This window comes from Rhopalosiphum padi, chromosome 3, assembly GCF_020882245.1.
Source record: "Rhopalosiphum padi isolate XX-2018 chromosome 3, ASM2088224v1, whole genome shotgun sequence".
In the NCBI taxonomy this organism is placed as follows: Eukaryota; Metazoa; Arthropoda; class Insecta; order Hemiptera; family Aphididae; genus Rhopalosiphum; species Rhopalosiphum padi.
In genome coordinates this window covers 53,904,107-53,927,574 of record NC_083599.1, presented here as the reverse complement: position 1 = coordinate 53,927,574, position 23,468 = coordinate 53,904,107, and the positions used below count along the sequence as shown (strand labels likewise).

The 23,468-nt window shown below is 26.4% G+C and overlaps 3 protein-coding genes across 4 annotated transcripts; 1 reads left to right on the top strand and 2 right to left on the bottom strand.

Moving 5' to 3' along the window:
- Positions 1-1,590: 1,590 nt before the first annotated feature.
- Positions 1,591-3,494, bottom strand: LOC132926954 (uncharacterized). Its single transcript, XM_060991380.1, has 4 exons — positions 3,337-3,494; positions 3,001-3,273; positions 2,757-2,941; positions 1,591-1,870 (listed from the first exon to the last, which is right to left on the bottom strand). Exons 1-4 carry the CDS (start codon positions 3,409-3,411, stop codon positions 1,738-1,740), a joined length of 666 nt encoding a protein of 221 aa, XP_060847363.1. The 5' UTR covers positions 3,412-3,494; the 3' UTR covers positions 1,591-1,737.
- Positions 3,495-4,019: 525 nt separating this feature from the next.
- LOC132925190 (uncharacterized) lies at positions 4,020-5,063 on the bottom strand. The gene is made up of 4 exons (XM_060989603.1): positions 4,851-5,063; positions 4,597-4,795; positions 4,358-4,534; positions 4,020-4,297 (listed from the first exon to the last, which is right to left on the bottom strand). Exons 1-4 carry the CDS (start codon positions 5,061-5,063, stop codon positions 4,020-4,022), a joined length of 867 nt encoding a protein of 288 aa, XP_060845586.1.
- A 4,338-nt stretch (positions 5,064-9,401) lies between these two features.
- Positions 9,402-20,418, top strand: LOC132927833 (trichohyalin-like). 2 transcript variants are annotated; one of them, XM_060992423.1, is made up of 4 exons: positions 9,402-9,641; positions 17,248-18,948; positions 19,123-19,263; positions 19,791-20,418. In XM_060992423.1, the coding sequence occupies exons 2-3, from the start codon at positions 17,317-17,319 to the stop codon at positions 19,240-19,242; spliced, it is 1,752 nt and encodes a 583-aa protein (XP_060848406.1). In that variant the 5' UTR covers positions 9,402-9,641; positions 17,248-17,316; the 3' UTR covers positions 19,243-19,263; positions 19,791-20,418. The 2 variants fall into 2 exon arrangements, with proteins under 2 accessions (XP_060848406.1, XP_060848405.1); XM_060992422.1 differs by lacking the exon at positions 9,402-9,641 and adding an exon at positions 10,039-10,737.
- Positions 20,419-23,468: the final 3,050 nt, after the last annotated feature.

Here is a 23,468-nt window from a genome sequence, read left to right as displayed (position 1 = left end):
TTATTTACCTTACACTTTTTTATGTTACACTTGAGTTTGCGTTGTCTTACTTAATAATGATCTATTTAATCTGGATGAATAATTATATATTAATATATTTTCTTACCTGGTAATCGTCGTGGAGAAGATGATTAACAAGATCTAAACAAATACTTCGGTTTGAAAGAGATTTTTTAAAATGAAGTCAAAACTACAATGATTTGGCTTTGAATATTAATTTATAACTTTACAACAAGAAAAAGATCAATGATAGTATTTAAGTTAAATAAGCTTGTGCTTAATAAGTAAGACGGTGTAGAGTTTCGTTGAACTGGCTGTTTGATGGAGGCAGACTATGCTGCTGAGATCCGACTCAGCTGATGGAAGCAAACTAATTTGAGAGTCGAAATGGGGCTCTACTTATAGTATTGACCTTTTGACTTGTTGTTCCATAATAAATTGTTATTGTTTATTTTTACATTGGTTTAATCAAAATATATTTTTGTACATTTAATTATATTACGGTACATGGGTACAGATATATTAAGTTTTAATAGTGATGATATCGTATCATGAAGCCGTGTAGGCGTAATGATGTAGATATCATTACATGACGTCTGATTATTAGAAAAAAGATATTTAATTTCAAACATACAAGTTAAATATTTCAAAAATGTATATAAGTTACAGTCAAGTCGCGATAACTCGAAGTTGAAAGAAGATAAAATAAATATTATATATTCGATATATTTAACTCAAATTTATATTAATTGATATTTCTAGAGCAGCGTTTCTCAATCTTTACCACGGCCCAAATTTATCCCAAAAAATCTTTCGCGACCAACATGATTACACTTTTCAAAAAGTAGTTATAAAAAACAAAATTTGTATTATATAAATATGTATAAATTTGTAATATATATTTAGCATAGGCGTGCGCAGACATATGTAGCAGGGTGGGCTAAGTCAATAAATATTAAGAAACCTGAACTCTGATGGAAGAAACAATTAAAATGTTACATACTTTAATTTACTTACTCATAATCACCCACTATTTGAGGCATAAATCATTCATATGATTAAAAACAGATACATAATTTTTTTTTAATTAAATAAGAAATATTGTAATTGCCAACACAGTTTAATACAATTTCGCAATCTGTAATGGTAATATGACATAATATCTTATCAATTTTATTTTTAAAGATATTTAATTTATTATTATTTATTATTATTGTGTATCAGTTATTTTTCACCTACCTATTTAATGTTTTATGATTTTTGAAAAATCAAAAATCGTTATGTTTAGAACATGTATTACTATGTATAAAAATTCTGGTACGGCTCGCAGGGAGGGCCACGGCCCACCTGGCCCCCCCCTGTGCGCACGCTTATGACATTTAGTATTTTATAGGTTTATAATCAATTTATTTTTATAAACGTACTTTTAATAATGAGGTGTATGCGAAACGTGTGCTTGTTTTCTGTTATGGTTAATAACAGCATTGACATTATAATTCAAAAAATTGTTCGCGACTCACTAAAAATTGACTAACAACCCACCAGGGGCCGCGACCAACACTTTGTGAAACGCTGTTCTAGGGGAATAAAAAATAAATCGAGTTTTCAAGTTTTTTGAGTTATCATGACTCGGCTGTATAATACTTTTATTCAAATACTGGACTCATTTTGGAACAAAATATTCGAGTCCATAAGCATTATTACTGTACAACAGAATTAAAAAAAAAACATGAGTGTTTAAAATCTATTATTTATAAATAATTCAATAATTTTTCCAATATTTTTATCAAAACCAGGTATAAATAAAAAACCATCACGACTAAGTTCCACTCGATCAGTATGATTTCCATTTAGACAACAAACAATAATCCTAGAAAAAAATATTTGATTACAAATTGATAATTTATTAATTAAACTGATTAAGTATGATAATTTTTTTAGCTTTCAATTTAAAATAATTATAAAAATAAGCATGGTTTGATGATGTAAAAGCAATTTATCATAAGTCAAGAAGTCGCAATAATATTCTTGTTTTTTAAAAACCTTATGTATAAAGTTATAAAATTGCAATTATGGCTGTCATCTGATAAGTATGAACTGTTGAACAATAACAAAACAATAATATTGTGTAGCATTACAGGCATTACAGCAATGTATAAAAATACAAATTTAGCTTTTTGATTTTGAAAATTTGAAAATACATTAATAGGTATAAATAAAAAGTTAATATACCTATAGGCCTATAAAAGAGCATAACAACTAATGTTTCTCATTATCAACTAATAAATAAAAATAAGTGATTTTTTTTTTACCAGGTTGGTATTTTGTATGATTATTGTCCTACATACGATACATAATGAACAACAATTTAAATAATATTCCAAAATATATTGCAAAAAACCAAATATTTTTATTATACTTCTTACTATATTTCTACATGCATTGTACACACAAAAAAAAAAAAAATGTTTACTCTTTGATTCTACATATCTATTTAGTAGGGATCTGAATCTATATATCTTAATCATATTCATGTCCATAAATTTATAATAAATAATTAAAATCATAAAGTTCTAACCAATGGACTCTAAGATCATTGATAAAGCAGGAAAATATGTTGAATGTATTTTAAAGGTATTTGAGTAATGTGTTATAATATCCCAGCGATTGACAGTTTGATATACAAACTTATATGAATTTCTAAGTAAGCGAGTAATTGAAAAAATAATAGTAAATCAGCTTATAGAAAAACATACTTAATTTTTGAATTTGAAAAAGCTTCATAGTTTGCTTTGGCTTTTCTTATTCTTTTTAAATCCATTTTATTAGTTCCCAAAAACACAAACACATCATACATTTGGTTATGTTTCTTACACCATTGGAGAGTAGTTAATGGCTTAACATTTCGAATACGATTATTTTTGTTTACTTTTTTTGAGGACTGAAAAATAAATTTAAGTTAATATTGTATAATTTAATAAAAATAAATAAATAATTCACCTCTTTAAACAAATACTTTTCCAAAGATTCTGTTGACAATGCTAGTTCATAGTCAACATCAATCATTTTAAATTTATATGGAGTTAAAGCACATATGGTAGGTTTGTTGTTTGCTTTTATTATATTTGGATAAGTTATTGACTGTATTATCAATGTAACAGCTTCAAAAACTTTGAGAAATTTCACATGCATATAATAACAATTAATTGTATTCATATAATATGATCGACTGTCATAAGCTATTAATAACCGGCGACCTGATGGATTTAAGTTCTAAAAAAATGAATGAATGTTTTAATAATTCTTTATTATTTAAATTTAAAATTATAGTAATACATTTAAAGTTATTTTCATTAAATCAGTTGATAAAAATCTTGTGAGTAGTGGTGAAGGTTCTGGCAGCGGCTTCATGAAATAAACGTGAGTTAAACAGAATTTCCTTTGACCTTTTTTAGTTGACTCAATCCGTTTTTCATGCTTTTTTTTTACTATCACAATATTATTGGAACACCTGAAATAATAATTAATTAAATTAATTGTTTATTTTTATATCATATTTTCTTTTAAAACTTGCCCTTTTCCATCCTTCATTGTGTCAAATAACATATTTTGTTGGAATTTCTTTTTTTGATTTATATTATAAATTACTCTTAAATAAAATATTCAATATTATTTTGTGTTTTAAAATTATTAATTAATTTTTTTAAATATAACAGTTAATCTTATTAATATTATACAAATTAAATCTTTATTGGATTTTACTTACTGGCCAGATCTAGTATATCTTAAATATTCTAAATATGACTGTATAGGATGTATTTCAGATTCTTGTATTGCCTTATAATTATTGAAACGCAATATAAATTCCATACAGCCTTTGTTACCCGTTTCATTTTGAAATAAATGATGTTGAGCAAAGGAGTAAGTATTATCTAGTAATGTTTTCAATGGCAATTGCTTAACAAAATTAGTTAAAACCTAAAAGAAATTTAAATTTACATCAGAGCATTTTTTAACATTTATATTGTATAGCTAACTTTTGGACTCTTGAGCATTTTTGAAACTACAATTTCATAATCTTTTCCCACATTATTCCATTTCAAATCTTTAACCAATTTACTGTTTGTTGAATCAGATATACGATGTGCTTCATTAATATAGTTGTAAACATATAGTTGTAGTGTTTTTGATAATTTTTGCTCTTTGCTGTCATTATCTTCTATGAGTAATTTTTTTTCATATACTTGTATCATTCTTTTTATACCAAATGATATGTAAGTAATGTAAATTTTATGACCTTTAATATGTTTAAATATATGAATAATTTCACTATGTAACACAATAGCTTATTAATTACCTGGGTCCATCGAATGCAGATGAATTGTGCCCATAACATGTTTATGATTAACACCACAATAGGTCTTATGTTTCATTATGGCTTTAATTGTCTCGAGAGGTTCTTTACTGAGATACCATTTTTGAAGTACCTTTTGAGTGCCTTCACCAAAACCTGAAGATTTTGTAGAAATATATCCTAGAATAGAATAAATCCACAATTAATATTATATATTTGTATAACATACAAGAAAGAATTACCGTTGTCATAGAGGAGCGTAGCAGCAGTATGACAAAATTTATAGAACATTAATAATTTTAATCCATCTATGCAAATGGTTAAAACCATTTCATAAGCATCAGTTTTCATTTTTTGACAATTCTCCAAACTAAACTTTGTACACACAGCCAATAGATATATTAAATTCTCATAATTTTGAAGTTTATTTTCTTTTGCTATCTAAAATTAAATAACAATTATTAATTCCATATTTTTTAATAAATGTGTAACAAACCTTTGAGATTATTGGAACAATAGAATTAATATCTTTAATATTATTTTTTCTTATTATATTTCCAATTAGATTTACACCTGTTATTTTGAAATCTTGTCTGTTTTTATCTTTCCAGAATTCTTCCTTGTGAACTGGGGAAACATAAATTGAAGTTTTTTCTCCCAAGAATATAAATCGACGCAATTTAAATTCGATTAATGAATAATTAGTCATCTTGGTAAAATAGAATACTGTTAAACACAGTCCCTATTTTTGTGTGCATTAGAAAATGAAAAATAGACGAAATAAAGTTTATGTTTACTAGTTATAACCCTAAGATGATGTTTGTTTAGATATGCTACGAAAAAAAAAGGTTAGTGTGTAGAAGCAAAATTTAAAAAACTTACTTACACTTATTTACAGGAACGAATGTTGAACTACTAGCATTCACGTACGGGTCACGGGATGTTATAAAATCTGTGGTACAGATATTATCATTTATTACTTATAACCATGAGTATTGAGCACTAGAGAAATATATATATTTATAAATAACTATATATTTATAATTACTATATACATATGTGTTAATTTTATGACCAAGATTTGACAAAATTAGGCATCTATTGTATAATATAACATTGATATTGTGCTCCGTGTAACTAACCTATGGTTATGGCGCGGATTACGGACAACGATTGAAGACTGCAAGGTCGATCTTGGAAGACTGGTTTAGAACGTATATACATAATGGACTACTCGGGCTAGAATTTTAACGACAGGTGAAAAGAGCAGGATGGTTTGCATATGTCTCTTTTCCTTCCATGAAATCTTGTATGTGTAATAAAACTTATCTGTTACCGATATGATTGCTACTAATTCTTCCATTTTTTTCCAATAATATTTTTATCAAAAACAAAATTCATTCTTAACAAACAATTTTCTCAAGTTATTATCAACCTATTATTTATTATTCGAAATAATTATTTTCCCAATGATATTAGTAATATTACTGATTATTATAAATATTTCTTTACTCCCTAAATATTTATAATAAATAGGATAATATTAAAATATTTAAATATATTTAATTTGTACAGATTGCTATTGAGATAAACGATAAACGTACACAAAAGTTCTGTATGTTTTTTTTATTTTGCTTATGTGTATCGTACTATTATTTAGAATTTGGGCACAATTGTAGTTTTAAGTGGTTTTCAAACTTTTATCTTTTAGTATTTTATGCTTTGGCGTTTTGATGAACAAAATTTCTAATTAATATTGTAATACATTGTTAACAGTATGACTAGCTAATGGCGCTATATATTACGAGTATATTAAATTGGCTATAATAATATTATATCTATATATACTACGGTAATGGACTGACAGAAATGTATTGAGCTATATCAAAAATACCCGTGTAAAGTAAACCATGATATTATGACCACCAAATAGATGGAAATCGAAGAACCTTATACTTAAGATGTATTGTGTCTCCAATGAATACTATATTATACAGTTTGATATACAAGTTAATAGTACCTATTACCTATAATAGTGCATATGTACAGCACTAGATGGGGTCTAGTGTTGATAATGGGGTATATTTATTTTGTGGGGTTGATATTTCGCGACATTGGAGTTTTTCAGGAGGGTGCCATACAATTAGGCAATTATTTTCAAGTTAGGAAGTATCCAACCATGGACGATACTCCTTTCCCAAAATATGCCATTGTCTCGAAGTAACATTACCTCCTTATCCGGTCCTATACACATCAACTTTTATGGGTAGCAGGTACTAATACCTAACCGAATAACCAATATCAAACTGAGTAACTCAAGATCCATTGTGGCAATCACATTAATATCAATTAAGTACTTATAGGTCATGGTCCATGGGTGGTTGTATTTACAAATATATTATGTTTGTCAGCTTATATTATACATATATATGTACAAACATGTACTACCCCTATCTTGTCATATAATCATATTAGTTTCATGTCTTAGAATTGGAAAATATTTAAAAATGTACAAGGAATAACTTATTAGTTGTATTTTCACCTGCTTTTACACATTTATAGGTGGCTAGGTACAATAATATTATTTAATACATGATTATAGTATGTATATTATGTCATGTCTGTACACATAATAATATATACCCTTGTGTAAATGTTTGTATCTGATTTTGAACTCCTGGATGATATTAAATAAAAACTTAAAGAACAGCTCAATTAAGATCACAATATTGAACCAATCAAAAAACCAATTTGTATAGCTGGTTGAGATTATTTTAATTTTTTTTCCACCTCAGAAAGTGTCAGTTATTTGGGGATGTCTCTGTTAGGTTATTTAAGAAGAACAGAAATTAAGTTTTGATCAATGATTGATACTGTTTTATTGTATTTTACTGTGCTTATCGATTTATCGATTGTATGCTGAATGATTTTTGTAATTTTTATACTTATTGAATCTTTAGATTTTCACTTATGGGGATGATGGGGGTAATAATTTAAATAAAGTTTCAGTAAAAATGTTATTTATGTAGGTTATCATAACTTACTATAAGCAGTGGTGCAAATAGGGGGAGGGTTTAGGAAGGCTTAAATATTTTAGAAGGACCCTGAAAAAATAAATTAAATTTTATAAGTTCTTTATTTTTAATTGATCATTACAAGGAACTTGTATATTAAATTATTATTGTTTAAATATTTCACTAATTTAATAGTATTTGTTCAATGTTCGTTAAGGATTTATTTGGAATATAATATAATGTTATAGGCATGTACTAACTAATATATAAATGATATAATTTAAAATAAAATTGTCTGGTGGTTTGACCTCCCCTACCCATTAGTACCAAAATATTCATAGTATTTTAAATGAATATTTATCTTATTGAAATAGAATATTCATATTATATTTTTTAATGTTCTATTATTCTAAGACCGTGGTTTTATCATTCTTCTATCACTTTTATCAATCTAATAAAATTTGAATTGCCATAGAATAATATAAATAATAAAATAATAATGATGAAACTCATCAAATTAATGTACTATAAATATGCATTTCATATGTGTAAGTGTGTAAATTGATATAATATAAAATAAACCTAGTACATATTTTTTATTATATTACCTATTTTTGTATGATTTTGCTTTTTTTATGTAATTTTTGTTATTATAAATAAAATCTGTTATGCATTTATATACAATATACATTTATATTAGAATTTATTTATATATTATTAATATTTCTAACTAATTTACTAAGTAACACGGGAAGATTAAGAAGTCCATAATTTTAACAATATAAATATAAATATAGGACATAGATATTATACCTTATCTTAAGAGAACGTCGAACCCGAAATATAAATACTATAGTGTTGCTTTTAGTTTTGATATTAGACTCAATTAGAGTGAATTGACCTATTATCAAACTTTTAGGTAAGAACATTATCTGTGTTTTCTCGTTGGTTTTTTACGATATTTTAATTTTTAGGTGATTTATGAGTATGAAAAATATTAAGTATGAAAATTACCTATCATAATTCACTTAAAAATTAAAATATTTTATAAAATATTCACATACACGTATTAATTAGAATATACATTTTAGTTTTGAATATTATACAGTTATTATCATTTAAAATCTTACAAAATCTCATATGGGGTTATTTATTAGGCATATCTATTCGGGTAACATATGTTGGTGTATGTGCTATGCCTGAGATTATTTTTATCGATAAACTTCTTGGAACATTCACATCTGACGGATAAAAAGGTCAGGTAGCTCGAAACCCGCGGGCCGCCGCCTATATATAGGACATTGGTATACAATTTACGCGTTAAATATTAAAAAATGTTTGTGGTGAGCCACCCTTTACATCTAAGGGTATAAAAAATAGTTTACATCACTCTCTCGGACCTACTGAATATACACACAAAGTTTCATGAAAATCGGTCTAGCCGCTTCGAGAGTTTGGTGACATACATTTTCCATTGTGATACGAAATTTAATATATTGCATATATATTACGAAATATTTGGGTTTGTAGTCATTTTTACATATAAGCGCGTTTGCTGGAATTTTCAGCTGTTTATGTAGCGTTCACGATCTTGATAATGTTGATAATGTATTAAACATAATATATAATCATGATAACAATTTATTTCGATAGTCACTTTATCAGGATTTGCTTGGCGATCAATAACCATACTATCTTTAGGCACTAATTAGCGGCATAATTAAGCTGTAGCTGTTGTAAGCGGTGCACTTCAAGTCAAAACATTTTTAGGTATTGCAAAAAAATTATTTTGTTACACCAAAATATGCAATAGTTATTGAAGTATGTGCGTTATAAAAATGTATGTGTTAATTAGAGAGTTTACCTATCATGTTATTATAATATATTAATCTATTTGTCATTGATTCAGTATTTGCACTTGTTTAATATTATTTAAATGTACGTAGTTAAGTAAATATGGCACTTGATAATATTGACATTAATACATTATTGTCTATTACTATGAATTTTTTTTAGGGATATTTATTAAAAATCTACGGTATTATTACATTTCAAGTTGGTAACACCGTATTAACCGAGCGGCTGTCGAAGTCTCGAAACTGGTTTTTAATGGTTATGATTCCACTGCCTGCTCGACGACTTGTACAACGTACTGCGTATTACAGAGCACCTTGCCGTGGATACATCAGGAATTCATTGCATCCAGTTTTTGGGCAACAACAGGTAGACGATATTCTCAAGGCATACATTAGTTTTTCATCATCGTCATCGCGGTAAGCATATTATTATTGTTCTATAATTTTTTATAATATACAAAATGAAACTGACGGATGAAATTAATTAACTGCGTAATAACTGTACTCCAATCAAATTTTTAAAATATTTTATTTTTTATTTAAGTACTATTTGATAAATGATTGTAATTTTATGTTAAAAAATGTATAGTATTGATTTGAAAAAAGGGCTTGGGTACTTATTACATAGTTATTTAATTAATTTTATCAGCTAATTCTGTTACGGCTTGTACATTACTTTTATTTTGCTTTGCGCTTTACTCTTATTACATAGTTATTAATTATTATTAACAAATTAAGTCTACGCCGAGATTGACTATATAATATAATAAAATATATATATAACATATTTATCTACACATTTACTAATATTGCCATAGTTTTTGTTGTGACCGTGCATATGGCGACAGACACAATTGCTGCTAACACTCGTGCCGTGTATTTTGCGCAGCTGTAGTAGTAATAACAATATAGCAACCACCTACGGTCGCTATTGTTTGGCTACCTGTAACATTATCGCTACGCTTCGTATTGTGTATCCCGTCCTTTTACTTACAACAAAAATTCCTGTTCGGGGTGAACCGCCCAGGAAGAAGTTCGGGAGTAGACCGGTTACACAGCATTATGAGCTAAGCGTTGCCTCGCACTGTCTTGGTAGAATATCATAAAAATATCGTACAGAAATGTAAAAATCACATTATTATTTTTTTTTTTATTGCACCCTACCAGTTTGGTAGGTACACATAATATATATATATAGGTAATATAGTACCCGAAACAACACTACATTAGAGAGACTTTAATAATGTGTGCTATCAATGGGAATGTTGATGTCGCCACTGAAACGACGGACTCGCTGGTATTTAAACCACTTGCTACAGTTATATACATCTGTGTATGTAGCTACCTGTTATGGGCTGTGACAAATGCCGGGCAGCGGCTTAACGCAACGGTTTACCGGCGAGAGAAAAGAGTCGATGTGAAAACGTCACAGTCCAAACCAAAAAAGTCAACATCCACCACAGTCCGAATGAAAGACAACAAAATCAAAAATACGAGCACAGCACAACTACAGGTACATTGGTATCTAGTTTCTATTAGGGAGGGGGGTAAAAACATAAATGCTCAATTATTTTAAAAATAATCTGCAGGCAAAACTGAAATAAGCATTAGGTAAAAAAAAAAACGGAAATTTTACAGAAACCCAGTTTTTAAATAAGTTATGTTTTTGTTGTTATTAAAAATGAATGACTTTTAAAAACTCGAAATATTCACTAAATATATTTATTATTTTAAAACATTTTGGTTTTTTTTTTGTTAAGAAGTAAGTATGACATTTTCAACTTTTTTTCTAATTTTCTGTATGACAATATTATTATTTTGTTTGAAGTAAAAAAAAAAAAAAATAATATAACGTTTCATTATATATAATAATCGTAATCCCCGTGAAAAATAATTTTTTAATTATAACAAACTAACGAAAACCATTATTTTTCATTTAAATATTGCCGAGATTTGAATAACATTTTTTTTATATGTGCATACTTATATTGGATATTTTTAAGTCACTGACCACTGTAAGGACAGCTTGTGAAAAACCTTGAATTAAATTAGATATTTTTCAAATTTAAAGAATTTTGTAACCTGTATGGAAAAACATCAATAAGGCATGTTTATATTTTTAAATTTCGATTTAAAAAAATGAGTCAAGGAGGTTACTATTCCCATTTATTTTCAATTAAAGAATTAATAATTTAATAGAATTGTATTATTTATTTGTTTTTATAATTCAACCGTATTTTTGATGATTGGTAGACATTAGATATAAGGTATTTTGGTAATATGTTTATTTTCGCTTTGTATTTACAAATCAGCTGTAAAATAAGTAGCGTATAATTATTCTTTAATTTGCTGTGTAAACTGTTGGTATAATTAAATTGTAATTTCGGCTCAACATATATTATACATATTTGTATCTACAAATTCAGTTAATTTAATGATTTTAATTTTATGATTCATTCAAAGTATTTTTCGTTTTGTTTATTGTAAGAATATAATTGAATATACAGGTGGTATAAGTATTAATAAATATTAATTAATAATACATTAAAATAACTCGTTAATGCATCTTTCCGTTGAAAAGAAAATGTAATAATGCATTATTATTTTGGTATAAAATAAATAATCTTTATTCATTACAATTTCATTTTTACAACTCATTTATTTGTTTGTTTGAATAAAACTGATAGAAATCTATATGGATAGGATAAATATTGATTAATTAAATATAACAGGGTTAATAAAATGAAAATATAAAGAACAAAGTTAAAGATTATATAACAATTATTCAACTAAATCAAATTTGTTTTAAAAATTAATACCATGAAATTTAAGTATCTTTTTTTAATAACTTTTCATCAATTGTGGGTATTAAAGGTTATTATTTAATAAATTTATTAAAATCTAAGTGAATTACTTCAGTAGTTCAGTGATTTAACAATTTTTAGATACATTTTAACACCTAATACTTGAAAACGTAATACAAGATTCCTAATAAGTTTTTTTACTGGAATTAAAAAAAAAAAAAAACTCGATGAATTCGATCTATAATATAGTAAATGTTGTGTAAACCTCAAGGTATATTATTTAGATGATTTAATTTTAATGATAAATCATTGTATACGAAATACATATTTAAGCATAGAATATTTGTTAGCCTATATTTCTTAAGATATTTCATTGTATATTTTTATTACTTTTAGTAATATTTATAGTTCAATAGGTTAAACTAATTTTTCAGAAAACAAATTGCATATACTATATATTATATAAGTATAATATTACTAACTAATACCGATCATATCGAAGAATGGCATGAATAGGTTTGTCGTACAAATAGTTTATAGAAAGAATCTAACTAATTATTTTAAATATCGTATTATTTATTATCTAAAATTTCAAGTCGAATTCTTATCCGATTTTTCATAATTTTCATTTAAAGTTGCTAACAGATTAAAATTTGATTTTTATAAATTCAAATTGAATTCAGTGATTTGTTAGACACATCTTCTTTTGCCTGGAATATGAAACTGCGTCATTTGCACCTAATTGTTCGATAATAATGCGAATGTTTTGTATATTTACACAATAATATATTGCAGCATTAATCCAAACCCCAACGGGTAATAATAGGTTATGAAAGTAAAGATAGATATGTTTGTTAATTCTTTTTTAAATATTTTTATCATAGGCATTCGTGGACTTGAGATTCATTGGATGGCCCTTTTCTTAATATTTTTCATTGAATCTTTTTTCCATTTCTAAGGTTTAAATGTATTTATGATTTTTAATTTTGTATAACATCAGTTAGATGTTATATCATATAATCAGTTTGTCCACATAAATTAAAAATATTTTAGAATCTACCACATATTTTAGAAAAATTATATTTTCATATAGCAACACCAATTTTGATTTTGGATCTTTGTTCTGAAATTTAAAATTTAGAGTCCCCTATTACAAAATGTTAGGAGGGTGTCCAGGTCCCCCCTCCCTTGTGCCCACCTATGATTTATATATTAGGATATTTTAAAAATATTTTTTTGATACTTGATATTAATTTAAAGATTCCTTATTTCTTTTACTACACGGTGAATACTATGAGATCAAAAGACGCTTTTATTGCACCTATCGCTTTAGTTAGCAAAAAGTAAAATATTTTCATGTTATAATGCTATCAGGCGACAAAGTTTGGAGAGTTATATCAAATAATTTAGAATAGTAAAATAATTGGCCTTGTATAATGTTTTAAGATTAAATAACCTATTTAACAAGGATTGTTTGCTTCTAATGATCCAATAATCACATTTTAAATGTTTAAACGTGACCTCAATGTATGTTATTTTATCTACGATTATCTGTATTTTTTTTTGTCTCGAAATGTTATTTTAATTTTTGTTAATTTTCTTTATAGTCATTATTTAAACATTTTTTTTTCAGAATAGATTCATAGATTTCTAGTAGATTTGGAATGGCTTAGTCAATATATTTCTCCAATAATAATAAATATTTTAATTCGATGTTATTAATTTTTTTTCAGCGGAATATTAGCTGATAGTAATGTCTTGCATAAGTCTAAGTTAAATTTTAATTTGTCGGTAGCTGTTGACTTTGTTCTAAGTCTTGTGATAATTTATTTTTATCAGAATATCGTTTTATAGACTTCATATATTTTTTTTATAATACTCAAATGTTTTAGCACCTAATATAGAACATCGTTTTTTACAATTGATTTTTATTCCACTTGGTTTGTAAAATAAAATCTTTCCATCAGTTTAAAAAACTTTTTCTCTGAATTAAAAAAAAAAAAATGATTCACGCTAACTAACGAATTTTTTTCTTTTGACATTAAAATAAAATATGGTGAAAATATATAAAATACGAACATAAAAATATCGATGAGTCAAACTATTTCAGGGACGGATTAGAATTTTGGACAGGTCCGGAAAAATAAGCTTTTAGCGGCCCACTAACAGTCATGTATTTCTTGGGAGCTTAGGGCAAGTGTACCATACTGTTGTAATTTTTTTAATTGTTAAAAAGGTGTTAAATATTTATTGAACATTTTTGATGAATTCATTGTTATTACAAAAATAATTATATTATAATATATTAATGACGTTTGCATAAATATATATAGTATCTAGTTGTTATTAATGTAATTTTTAATTAAAAATCACTTATCATGTACATGTATTATTTGAAAAATATTATAGTATTACTATTTACTAACATACCTACTATAAAACATATTTTATCTTTGGAAATGTATATTATTAATTATATATAATAGTAAAAAAGAAAATTATTAATAATTTAATCATATAATCAACCTTAAACAATAAAATGTAACAATAAATATAATAATAATTGAATAAGAATGTGTAGTATACATATAAATGTTACATTATAAAATGTATAGTAATAATAATAAAATGTATAATGGAATATCTTTTAAAAAGAAAGAACTCTCTGTTTGTACTTCTCAATAATAGTCATTAATAGTGTTACTTTTTGTTTTTCGATGGCCATTAAGAGGACGTTAGATCGTGTTGTCTCTCTCTTACTAATGTAGATCATAGCAAATTTGCGTTGAGCAGAACACATTTTGTGATGTTAGCTTTAATATTAGTGTCAATTTACCTATTATCAAACTTAAAGGTAATAATATTATCTAGGGCATCTTATAGGGCATAGGCTTCTATTGATATCTTAGTTTTTAAGCGAGTTATACTTATGTAAAATATTAAAACTTTAAAATGCTCGTAATTCGCTTAAAAATTGAAATATCAATAAAAGCCTATGAGATGCCCTAGATAATATTATTATCTTTAAGTTTGATAATAGGTAAATTGACTCTAATATTAAAGCTAACATAGCAAAATGTGTTCAACTGAACGAAAATTTGCTATGATCTACATTAGTAAGACAGAGACAACACATGCGGGTATAACGTCCTTTTAACATAAATGATTCTAGTTTTAGATCTCGCAGTTGATTATGAAATCTTATTTTTATATTTTTTAAGAAAGAAATAATTATTCACATGATACTTGAGTAGAAGGTAGTGTATACATAGATATAATACATAGGTATTTGTATGCCAAAAATAAATAAGAATATGCTTATAATACAAATTGTATTTTTATAAGATGTTGTAACAACAAATAACACAGTTCTTGCAATTCTTATAAGACCCATTTTGAAATTTGGAATTAATTTTAAAAACCAATTTGATCTTCCTTCTCCTTGCATTAAGCAGTATGAAAGAGTATGAAGTAATAAATGATTCAGTAAATCTTTTCATTAGTTTTTCACAAAATGTATTGATTTATCCTTTAGACTTAATCTAAAATAGATGTTCCAATTTCAAAATCTGTTGTTTCATCCTCGTAAACAATATAATTATTCTAAAATCAAATCTATTTATTAATATATCCAGGCACGTATTCAAGCGGGGTTCACCCCTAATTTTTTTTTGTATACGTGCCTGTTTATATTTAATTTATACTTATCATAGTGTCTATAATTTTTAAAAGTATCAGTTAAATATCACAGTAAAATATACAATTCTAAACAATTAATTCGATTATTATTAATTATAATAAAATTATATAATGTATAATGTAATTATATGGTATATATTTTGTTTCTTTCATTCTCTGTCAATAAAACTAATTGTGAATTGAACAGTAAATTAAAAATCATTATTAATGTTTTTATTTAGTTTTTTGTCAAATTTTTACTAAAATATTAAAGAAATTTGCTTTGATATTACTTAATATTATTAATATCTGTATTATTATTATAAAAAAATGCAGATAAAATTTACTTTGTTGTTCCAAGACTTGGAAAATGAATGATGATGCCTCTAAAATTTTTTTTGTCTTGAATTTTTTTATCTTAACCTTTAAGTTTCTTACTGTGGTCTTCAATTCTTATTTAATTTATTTTACATTTACTATAGTAACATTTAAAGAAATATACCTAGTAAATATAATGTAAAATAATGAATACAAATGTACATACATACATTAACCTATGTATAATAAATACACGCCGTATTAAGTTCCAAAACCTAATGACAATATTGTATTTTTTAATAAAAGTTTCTTTTTTCTTTTTTAATGAACATTCAAAATTCAACTGATTTCAAAATTGTTTTTTCTCTATATTACAAATAAATAACTCTACAAAATAGCTATTTTAGAATTTTTAAAAAACTTAGAAAAACTAAAAAATAATATAAGTGGTTTTTATTTTTTTTATTTTAGACCATTGTAAAACTGTAAAAGAGAGGCTATTAATCATATACGTATTACATTGAAAACAATTGGACAACATCTGCATTTTATTTCAAATTACAGCTACTAACTTTCCAATTAATTTATATATTATAGACCGATAGACGTCCGCGTAGAATATCGTTTTTCGTATGTAATGACTAATGATATATCACTGAATTCTAATTTAACACTTGCCAACCTTTTTTTATATTGTATATTTGTATAATATAAAAACAATTAATAATAATACAACTTAAATTATTTATTTAAAAAAAAACAACTTAATTTATTACACTAAGTTTATCGCAAACTATTTCAAGCTTAATGTATTATGCTTATTTAAAAACGTGCAAATGTTGTGTTTATCTGTTTTTTTTTAGTATAAATTAAGTTTAAATTTGTGTGTGTTTAAAATATCTTCTCTTAGTATATTTTTTTATTTTGATTAGTATTGCTTTTCAGTTCGATATAATAGTATAAAACTATTCTGAATAAATCTGTCTCTTATGAGTTAAATTTTGTTGTCTTTGTTGTATGCATAATAAGCTATTTATATTTGTTATATTTACAAAATATTAGAGTGGGATGAATTGTGATTACGAATGAAATTTTATTCTCCAATTCAATCGCAATAGAAACGTAGAACAATATATTTTGATGATAAATAAAAATATTGACTTTTAATATCTTAAAAATATTTATTATAAAAGAGTATTCATATTTTCTTTTGTTTGTCGTAGATTTGTAACGGTAGTGGGCCCAAATCTGACACAATTATTTATAATATTAAGAGGTCATCAAACCAGAAAATGGAGAATCTAAGACAAGAGGAAGACTTCATTATTGTTGTATCCAAACGTGAACGCCGACGTCTACAACAGCTAAAGGCGCAAAAACAAGAAAAGCAACAAGAACAAAAAAACCAAGAAGAACAACTACAGCATCAAAAACAAGATAAGCAACAACAAAAAAAACAAGAAAAGCAACAAGAACAAAAAAACCAAGAAGAACAACTACAGCAACAAAAACAAGATAAGCAACAACAAAAAAAACAAGAAAAGCAACAAGAACAAAAAAACCAAGAAGAACAACTACAGCAACAAAAACAAGATAAGCAACAACAAAAAAAACAAGAAAAGCAACAAGAACAAAAAAACCAAGAAGAACAACTACAGCAACAAAAACAAGATAAGCAACAACAAAAAAAACAAGAAAAATCACAGGAGCTAGAGAGACACCAAAAAAAAAATCAAAATAAGCAACAACAAAAACCACAGGGACTAGAAAGGCAACAAGAACAAAAAAAACAAGAGGAGCGAAAAAAACTAGAGAAACAACAACAAAAACCAAAAAATCAACAACAGTTAAAAAAGAAACGACCTCAAGAAAAACCACAGCAACCGAATAAACAGCAACATGATAATTTATTGCAGCAAGAAATCATTACACCTACTAATAATGACATTACTGCTACACTGACTAAATTGCCTAAGACAGTTCTACTCAATGAACAACCAGCATGTCAGAGTTGCCAATTGAATGATAAAAAGTCTGAAGTTAACGTAACTAAAGAACTTTTGTGCATTAAGAACGAATCTTTGATTAAATCATTCCTAGCTGATTGCGACAAAGAATTGAATGCTGAACGTGATGTCCAACTGGATGAAATGCAGAACCTCGAGAACCTGACTGCGTCTCAAGGTACGCAAGGGTTTCCCAACATGGTCGTTGAAGCGTCACGCATTAAAAACCATTGCTCAACTACAGATTTTGACAAAGATAACAAGAAGCTGGAGCACTTAGAAATCGAGAACGCGACCAAGGATATCCATGAGAACGAAAAACGTTGCAAGAAGCATGACACGATGATCAAGGACCTACGCGAGGAAAATCAAAACATGCGCGCGCAATACGAGTTATCGATGAAGAATAATTGGTCTGACGGTGAATTTAAAATCGTGTTGGAAGGCGTGCGTGCAGAAATTGAAATGAAAAGGCTGAATGCAATTAAAAAGTTAGTAGATGATCATCAGGTGATGTTGGAACAATTAAAAATGGAGCATGATGCAGAGGTTAACGGATTGCATATTTATTATCAGTCTGTTCTAAATAATATACAAATGAATCATAATATGATGGTCGGGGCTATACATATGAAGCACGAGAAAATAATTGAGAATTTGAAGAATATCAATTATGATCAGGGCCAACGATATGAAACTGCGATACAAAGTATGCGTCAAGATAAAGTAAAAATCGGTAAAGAACACCAAACTGAACTACGTGCTTTACGTGAAAAATATGATAGTATGTCTAAAGATCACGAGATTGCAATGAGCTATCTAATAGAGGAAAAAGAACTTTTTCGTGCTGAACATGAAAAAATAGTTCAAGAGATGAGTGAAAAAAATGAGGATCAACATCGTACCACCATAAAAACAGTAAGTACCTTAAACGGCTTAAACACTATATTATGATGAATATAGTATGTCTATTTGCATACCGGCATACAGATCGTTGAGGTTCAAATATTTTATAAGACATTATTAAATTTTATTATATATTATTTCAAATAAAATAACTTGAATTTTTTTCTGTCCTATTATTGTTAACAGATAACTAATGGTCACGACGATAAGGATGTCGACACCAGAACAACCACAATCGCCGATGACGGTGCTGTAGATGTGTTAAAGACTGAAAACTCAACGCTGAACCACACAGTGATAGATTAAAAGCAAATATTTTATGATACGGTATGTGTGTACAGTATTTATCAATGGTCTTCATGAGTCACGAACGCTTTAAAATAGGGTCGTAATAAGTCTTGTTTTAAAGTAAAAAAAATTAAGATATAAAATTACAATATGTAGGTAATACATTTTATTTATCAAACTTAATAAATAAACTAAAATAAATACAACTTAGAAAAATTTAAATTTATATTTATTCAGTTATAACTCTATTTCTACAGTAACATGTTAATCATTGAGCAATTTTTTATTATTTTTATTTTTCATAGCTAATAAAGCTGACATAGTCGAATAAAATATATGGTAAAAAAAATGGGTCGTGAGACAAAAAGGTTAAAGACCACTTGTATACACTAAACCTTAGTACCTATACATATTAGTTAATATAAATTACATAATTGGATACCGGGTGCCATTGAGGGGATTACTGCACAAGTACCCAAACAAACAAAATTACATTAAACTAAAAGATTTTCTCATGATTTTACCCTTTACTCTATTTAAAATTATATCTTTCATAAATTTTATAGGAACAAAAGCTGATTCAGTTGCATGAGCACAATACCAGCAATGATTTAGATCGTTTTTCTCACACGGAAGAGCGGAAGACTAGCAGCAATTGGACGATGTTAAAATAGACACTCTTCAGTTGAATACCTGCAGTCCACAAAAGAGTCATGGCAATAGTAAAAACGTATATTAGGACGAAAGTTATGTGGCAGTGGCTATGAAATATTTACAAAATACTAAACAAATGTGATAGTGATTAGGTATTGATAATTTAGATACATATTTTTTTAAATTAATCGCTCATGATAAACTGGGACAGTTAATAATCATTATATATATATATAAAAAAAAAAATAGGTAATAGGTATCATAATAAATCATAACTTTTTTTAAATATGGTAAATAATAATATAATATTTATCTTCCGTTTTACCCTTCAATAGTAGCTATTTTCTTTTATCCATAATGTTTTTATTTATTTTTATTTTTATTATTATATAATTTATTGTATAATTAAAATCACAAAATTATGATTGTTGTGTATTAAGGCCCCTATTATCATGCGTGTAGTACCTAATTATATTCATAATTTACCATTATCGTCTTGTGTATTACTTACATAAGTTGTGCTGTAGTTGTGTATCTATGTTTTACCTGATCAATTAATTGTTTACTTAAATTCTAACTTATTAGTATTATTTAAATTATTTTTTGTATACTTATATGTACAACCTAATGTATATAACTATTATATGTTATACAAAATTGTGTAATTATTTTTAAAATTTAATATATCATTAATTATTATACTATAGATAAAAAATCTATTTTTATTGAAAAAGGTGTGATGTACAATTAAGAATTTTCCTTAAGTATGTAACTATTATATTTAGTACATGAAAAAAATGCTGTGATTTTTATGATGATTTCCTCTATGGCCTCAAAAACTACACTTTAAAATAATAATATCATTAAAAACATATGTCATTGTCTAGATCAGGGGTGTCCAACCTTTTGTGAAGACTGGGCCACATCATATAGGTAGAAGTTGTTGTGGGCCACATACTTTTTTTTAAAAATAATACATTCAAATTTAATGATTAAATTATAATCTATAATACAACAATACATTTTTTTATAATTTTACAATAGCGAATAATAAGCAGAAATATTTTTACAAGTATTTAATATTTAATAATTCAATTATAAGTACACAAAAAAATATATTTATTTATAATAAAAAAAGTTTTAGTTTAAAAAAGTTAAAAGTCATTAGTTTTTTTTTAATGTGAAATTTGAAATTGCTTTTTTTGTGAAAGTAATGAATCAATATCTGGATCGATTGAAGTTGTGGAAATCCTTAAACAACTTTCAAGGTGCTTGTCTGATATAGTGGACCGATTCTTACTCTTTGTGTTTTTCATTCTTGAAAACAATTGTTCGCAAATGTAAGTACTGCCAAAAAGCGAGAACATGAATAAGGCATGGTCATGAAGGACTGGATATGTTTCTTTGAGTAGATATAATTTATAAAAATCTAATAAAGATGACTGATTAAATTTTTCTTTGAGTTGAATATCTGATTGCAACTCAATGCATTCCATTTGAAATTTAGTTTCCACAGCAGTAATATCAACCGAAAATGGTGTTGCGAAAATAGCAAAGAGTTGACTATTCTTACGAAAATCTTGAAAACGGGTTTCAAATTCATTAATTAAAATTAAAATCAAAGAAGCATATTTCTCGCTATTCTTGGGATTGTATTCGGCCAACACCGGGAAATACATAAAATTATTCACCTTAACTTGACTTTGCCATAATTTAAGTTTCAGTTCAAAGGCAGTTATTATTTGAAACATATTACTAATGAGTTGATTTTTACCTTGAAGACGTACGTTTAACTCATTTAAATGAGTAGTTATGTCAACTAAAAAAGCTAAATCCATAAGCCAGTTTTCATCTACAAATTAGGCATAATGCTCCATTTTTCATTTCTATAAAAAAGTATTCCGCTGTCCATTTTTCGTTGAATATTCTTCCTTCGTCTGTTACTTTTCTTTTCTTATTGGATGACATTTCGCTATTTGATTATTAGTTTATTATACAAATCAAATTTAATAATAATAATAATAATACCGAGTACTAACACCACTGTTCTGAACAAAATGTGAACATCTGACCATCACGCGCGCACAACTGTATGTCTGTACTAGATTACATGTGCTTAGTAATAATTTTATATAGGTATTTTATTTTTATTTGTTGATAAATGACACAGAATATTGGTATCAGAGCCAATAAAGATAAAACACTAATAACGTTTATCTTTAGGCCCGATGCACACGTCCGTATGTAATATAAGATAAGATGCCGCAACGGTAAAAACACGGACGTTATTTGATGGTTGGTTTATATTTTTAAAATAAATTTGTTCTCGTAATATAAATATATTATATATAATTAATTCATGGTTTTAAAACTGAAGTGAGGGCCGCATCAAAATCTATCGCGGGCCGCGGGTTGGACACCCCTGATCTAGATAATATTCTTGCCTTTAAATTTAATAATAGATAAATTTACTCTAATATTAAAGCTAACGTCACAAAATGCATTCTACTGAACGAAAATTTGTTATGATGTACGTTAGTAAGACAGAGACAACACATGCGGGTATGGCATCCTCTTAATAATACAATTTTATATTTTACATTTTACATTAACGTATTAATTTTAATTCGGTAATAAAATGTAAATTAACTATTTCAATAACTATTTCCAATGTACAATAATAACTAACTATGTAATATGAAAATGTAATACTAATTTTAAACAAATTAGTTATTAATTATTATTACTATTTTAAACAGAATTTAATTTGATGTGATTCATTTATAATTGGCCTTGTAAATTATGTAGGTACTTTAAGATTTTGTTCTGTATTTAGTTTTTAAAGCCATTAACATATTAAGGAAAACCCAACTTAAATTTAACATTGATGAATTTCCTACGATATTTAATAATTTATTAAATACTGAAAATATTTAAACAGAATATTTAGATTAGAAACCAAATGGTAACTACCAAGAAATAGTTGGATTGCCTTATGAATTATTTAATGATCAACAGTTACTTAATATTAAATCAAATTAATTTAATGACTAATGAGGTATCTTTTCATATTACAATTTACAATATACAATTAATTTATATAAAATCCTTACAATTTTATTATGTATTTTTGCATAAAAATTGGTAATTACTTACTAAATAAGTTGAATAAACTTTCAAGTTTCAACTCACTTAAACATTGTGACCTAATGCTATATTATTTATTGGAGTAAGTCATGTACAGAAAATAATTTAAATTAAATAATAAATTTCTATATCATTTTTCTTTTTTTTTTACATAAAAAAAATCCCTAAAATGTAATATAAAATTGTTAATGTTTTATATGAACCAAAGAATCACATAATTCATCGTTGCCAAAAATAAACTTAAAGAACTTAAATTATATAGTTTCCTATATGTATTGTTAAACTATTGATTTATGGTAACCCATTATACCCATAATCTATAGCAATAAAAAACATAATATTATGTTTTTTAATAATATTAATATATATGTTACGCCGAATTTATGAAATCAGCAACGTTGTCGCCGAATACGTGAAATCGGCAACTCAAAGTGCATAATACT

What these genes read in the sequence shown, in the direction of transcription:
- LOC132926954 (XM_060991380.1), bottom strand. Translation starts at nt 3,411, where the DNA reads ATGAAGCCGCTGCCAGAACCTTCACCACTACTCACAAGATTTTTATCA. An exon ending in TAATGAAAATAACTTTAAAT is followed by an intron (nt 3,274 to 3,336) that starts GTATTACTATAA and finishes TCATTTTTTTAG; the next exon opens with AACTTAAATCCATCAGGTCG. An exon ending in AAAAGTATTTGTTTAAAGAG is followed by an intron (nt 2,942 to 3,000) that starts GTGAATTATTTA and finishes TTTATTTTTCAG; the next exon opens with TCCTCAAAAAAAGTAAACAA.
- LOC132925190 (XM_060989603.1), bottom strand. Translation starts at nt 5,063, where the DNA reads ATGACTAATTATTCATTAATCGAATTTAAATTGCGTCGATTTATATTC. An exon ending in TTGTTCCAATAATCTCAAAG is followed by an intron (nt 4,796 to 4,850) that starts GTTTGTTACACA and finishes ATTTAATTTTAG; the next exon opens with ATAGCAAAAGAAAATAAACT. An exon ending in TACGCTCCTCTATGACAACG is followed by an intron (nt 4,535 to 4,596) that starts GTAATTCTTTCT and finishes ATTCTATTCTAG; the next exon opens with GATATATTTCTACAAAATCT.
- LOC132927833 (XM_060992422.1), top strand. Translation starts at nt 10,468, where the DNA reads ATGTGTGCTATCAATGGGAATGTTGATGTCGCCACTGAAACGACGGAC. An exon ending in CGAGCACAGCACAACTACAG is followed by an intron (nt 10,738 to 17,247) that starts GTACATTGGTAT and finishes TGTTTGTCGTAG; the next exon opens with ATTTGTAACGGTAGTGGGCC. An exon ending in ATCGTACCACCATAAAAACA is followed by an intron (nt 18,949 to 19,122) that starts GTAAGTACCTTA and finishes TATTGTTAACAG; the next exon opens with ATAACTAATGGTCACGACGA.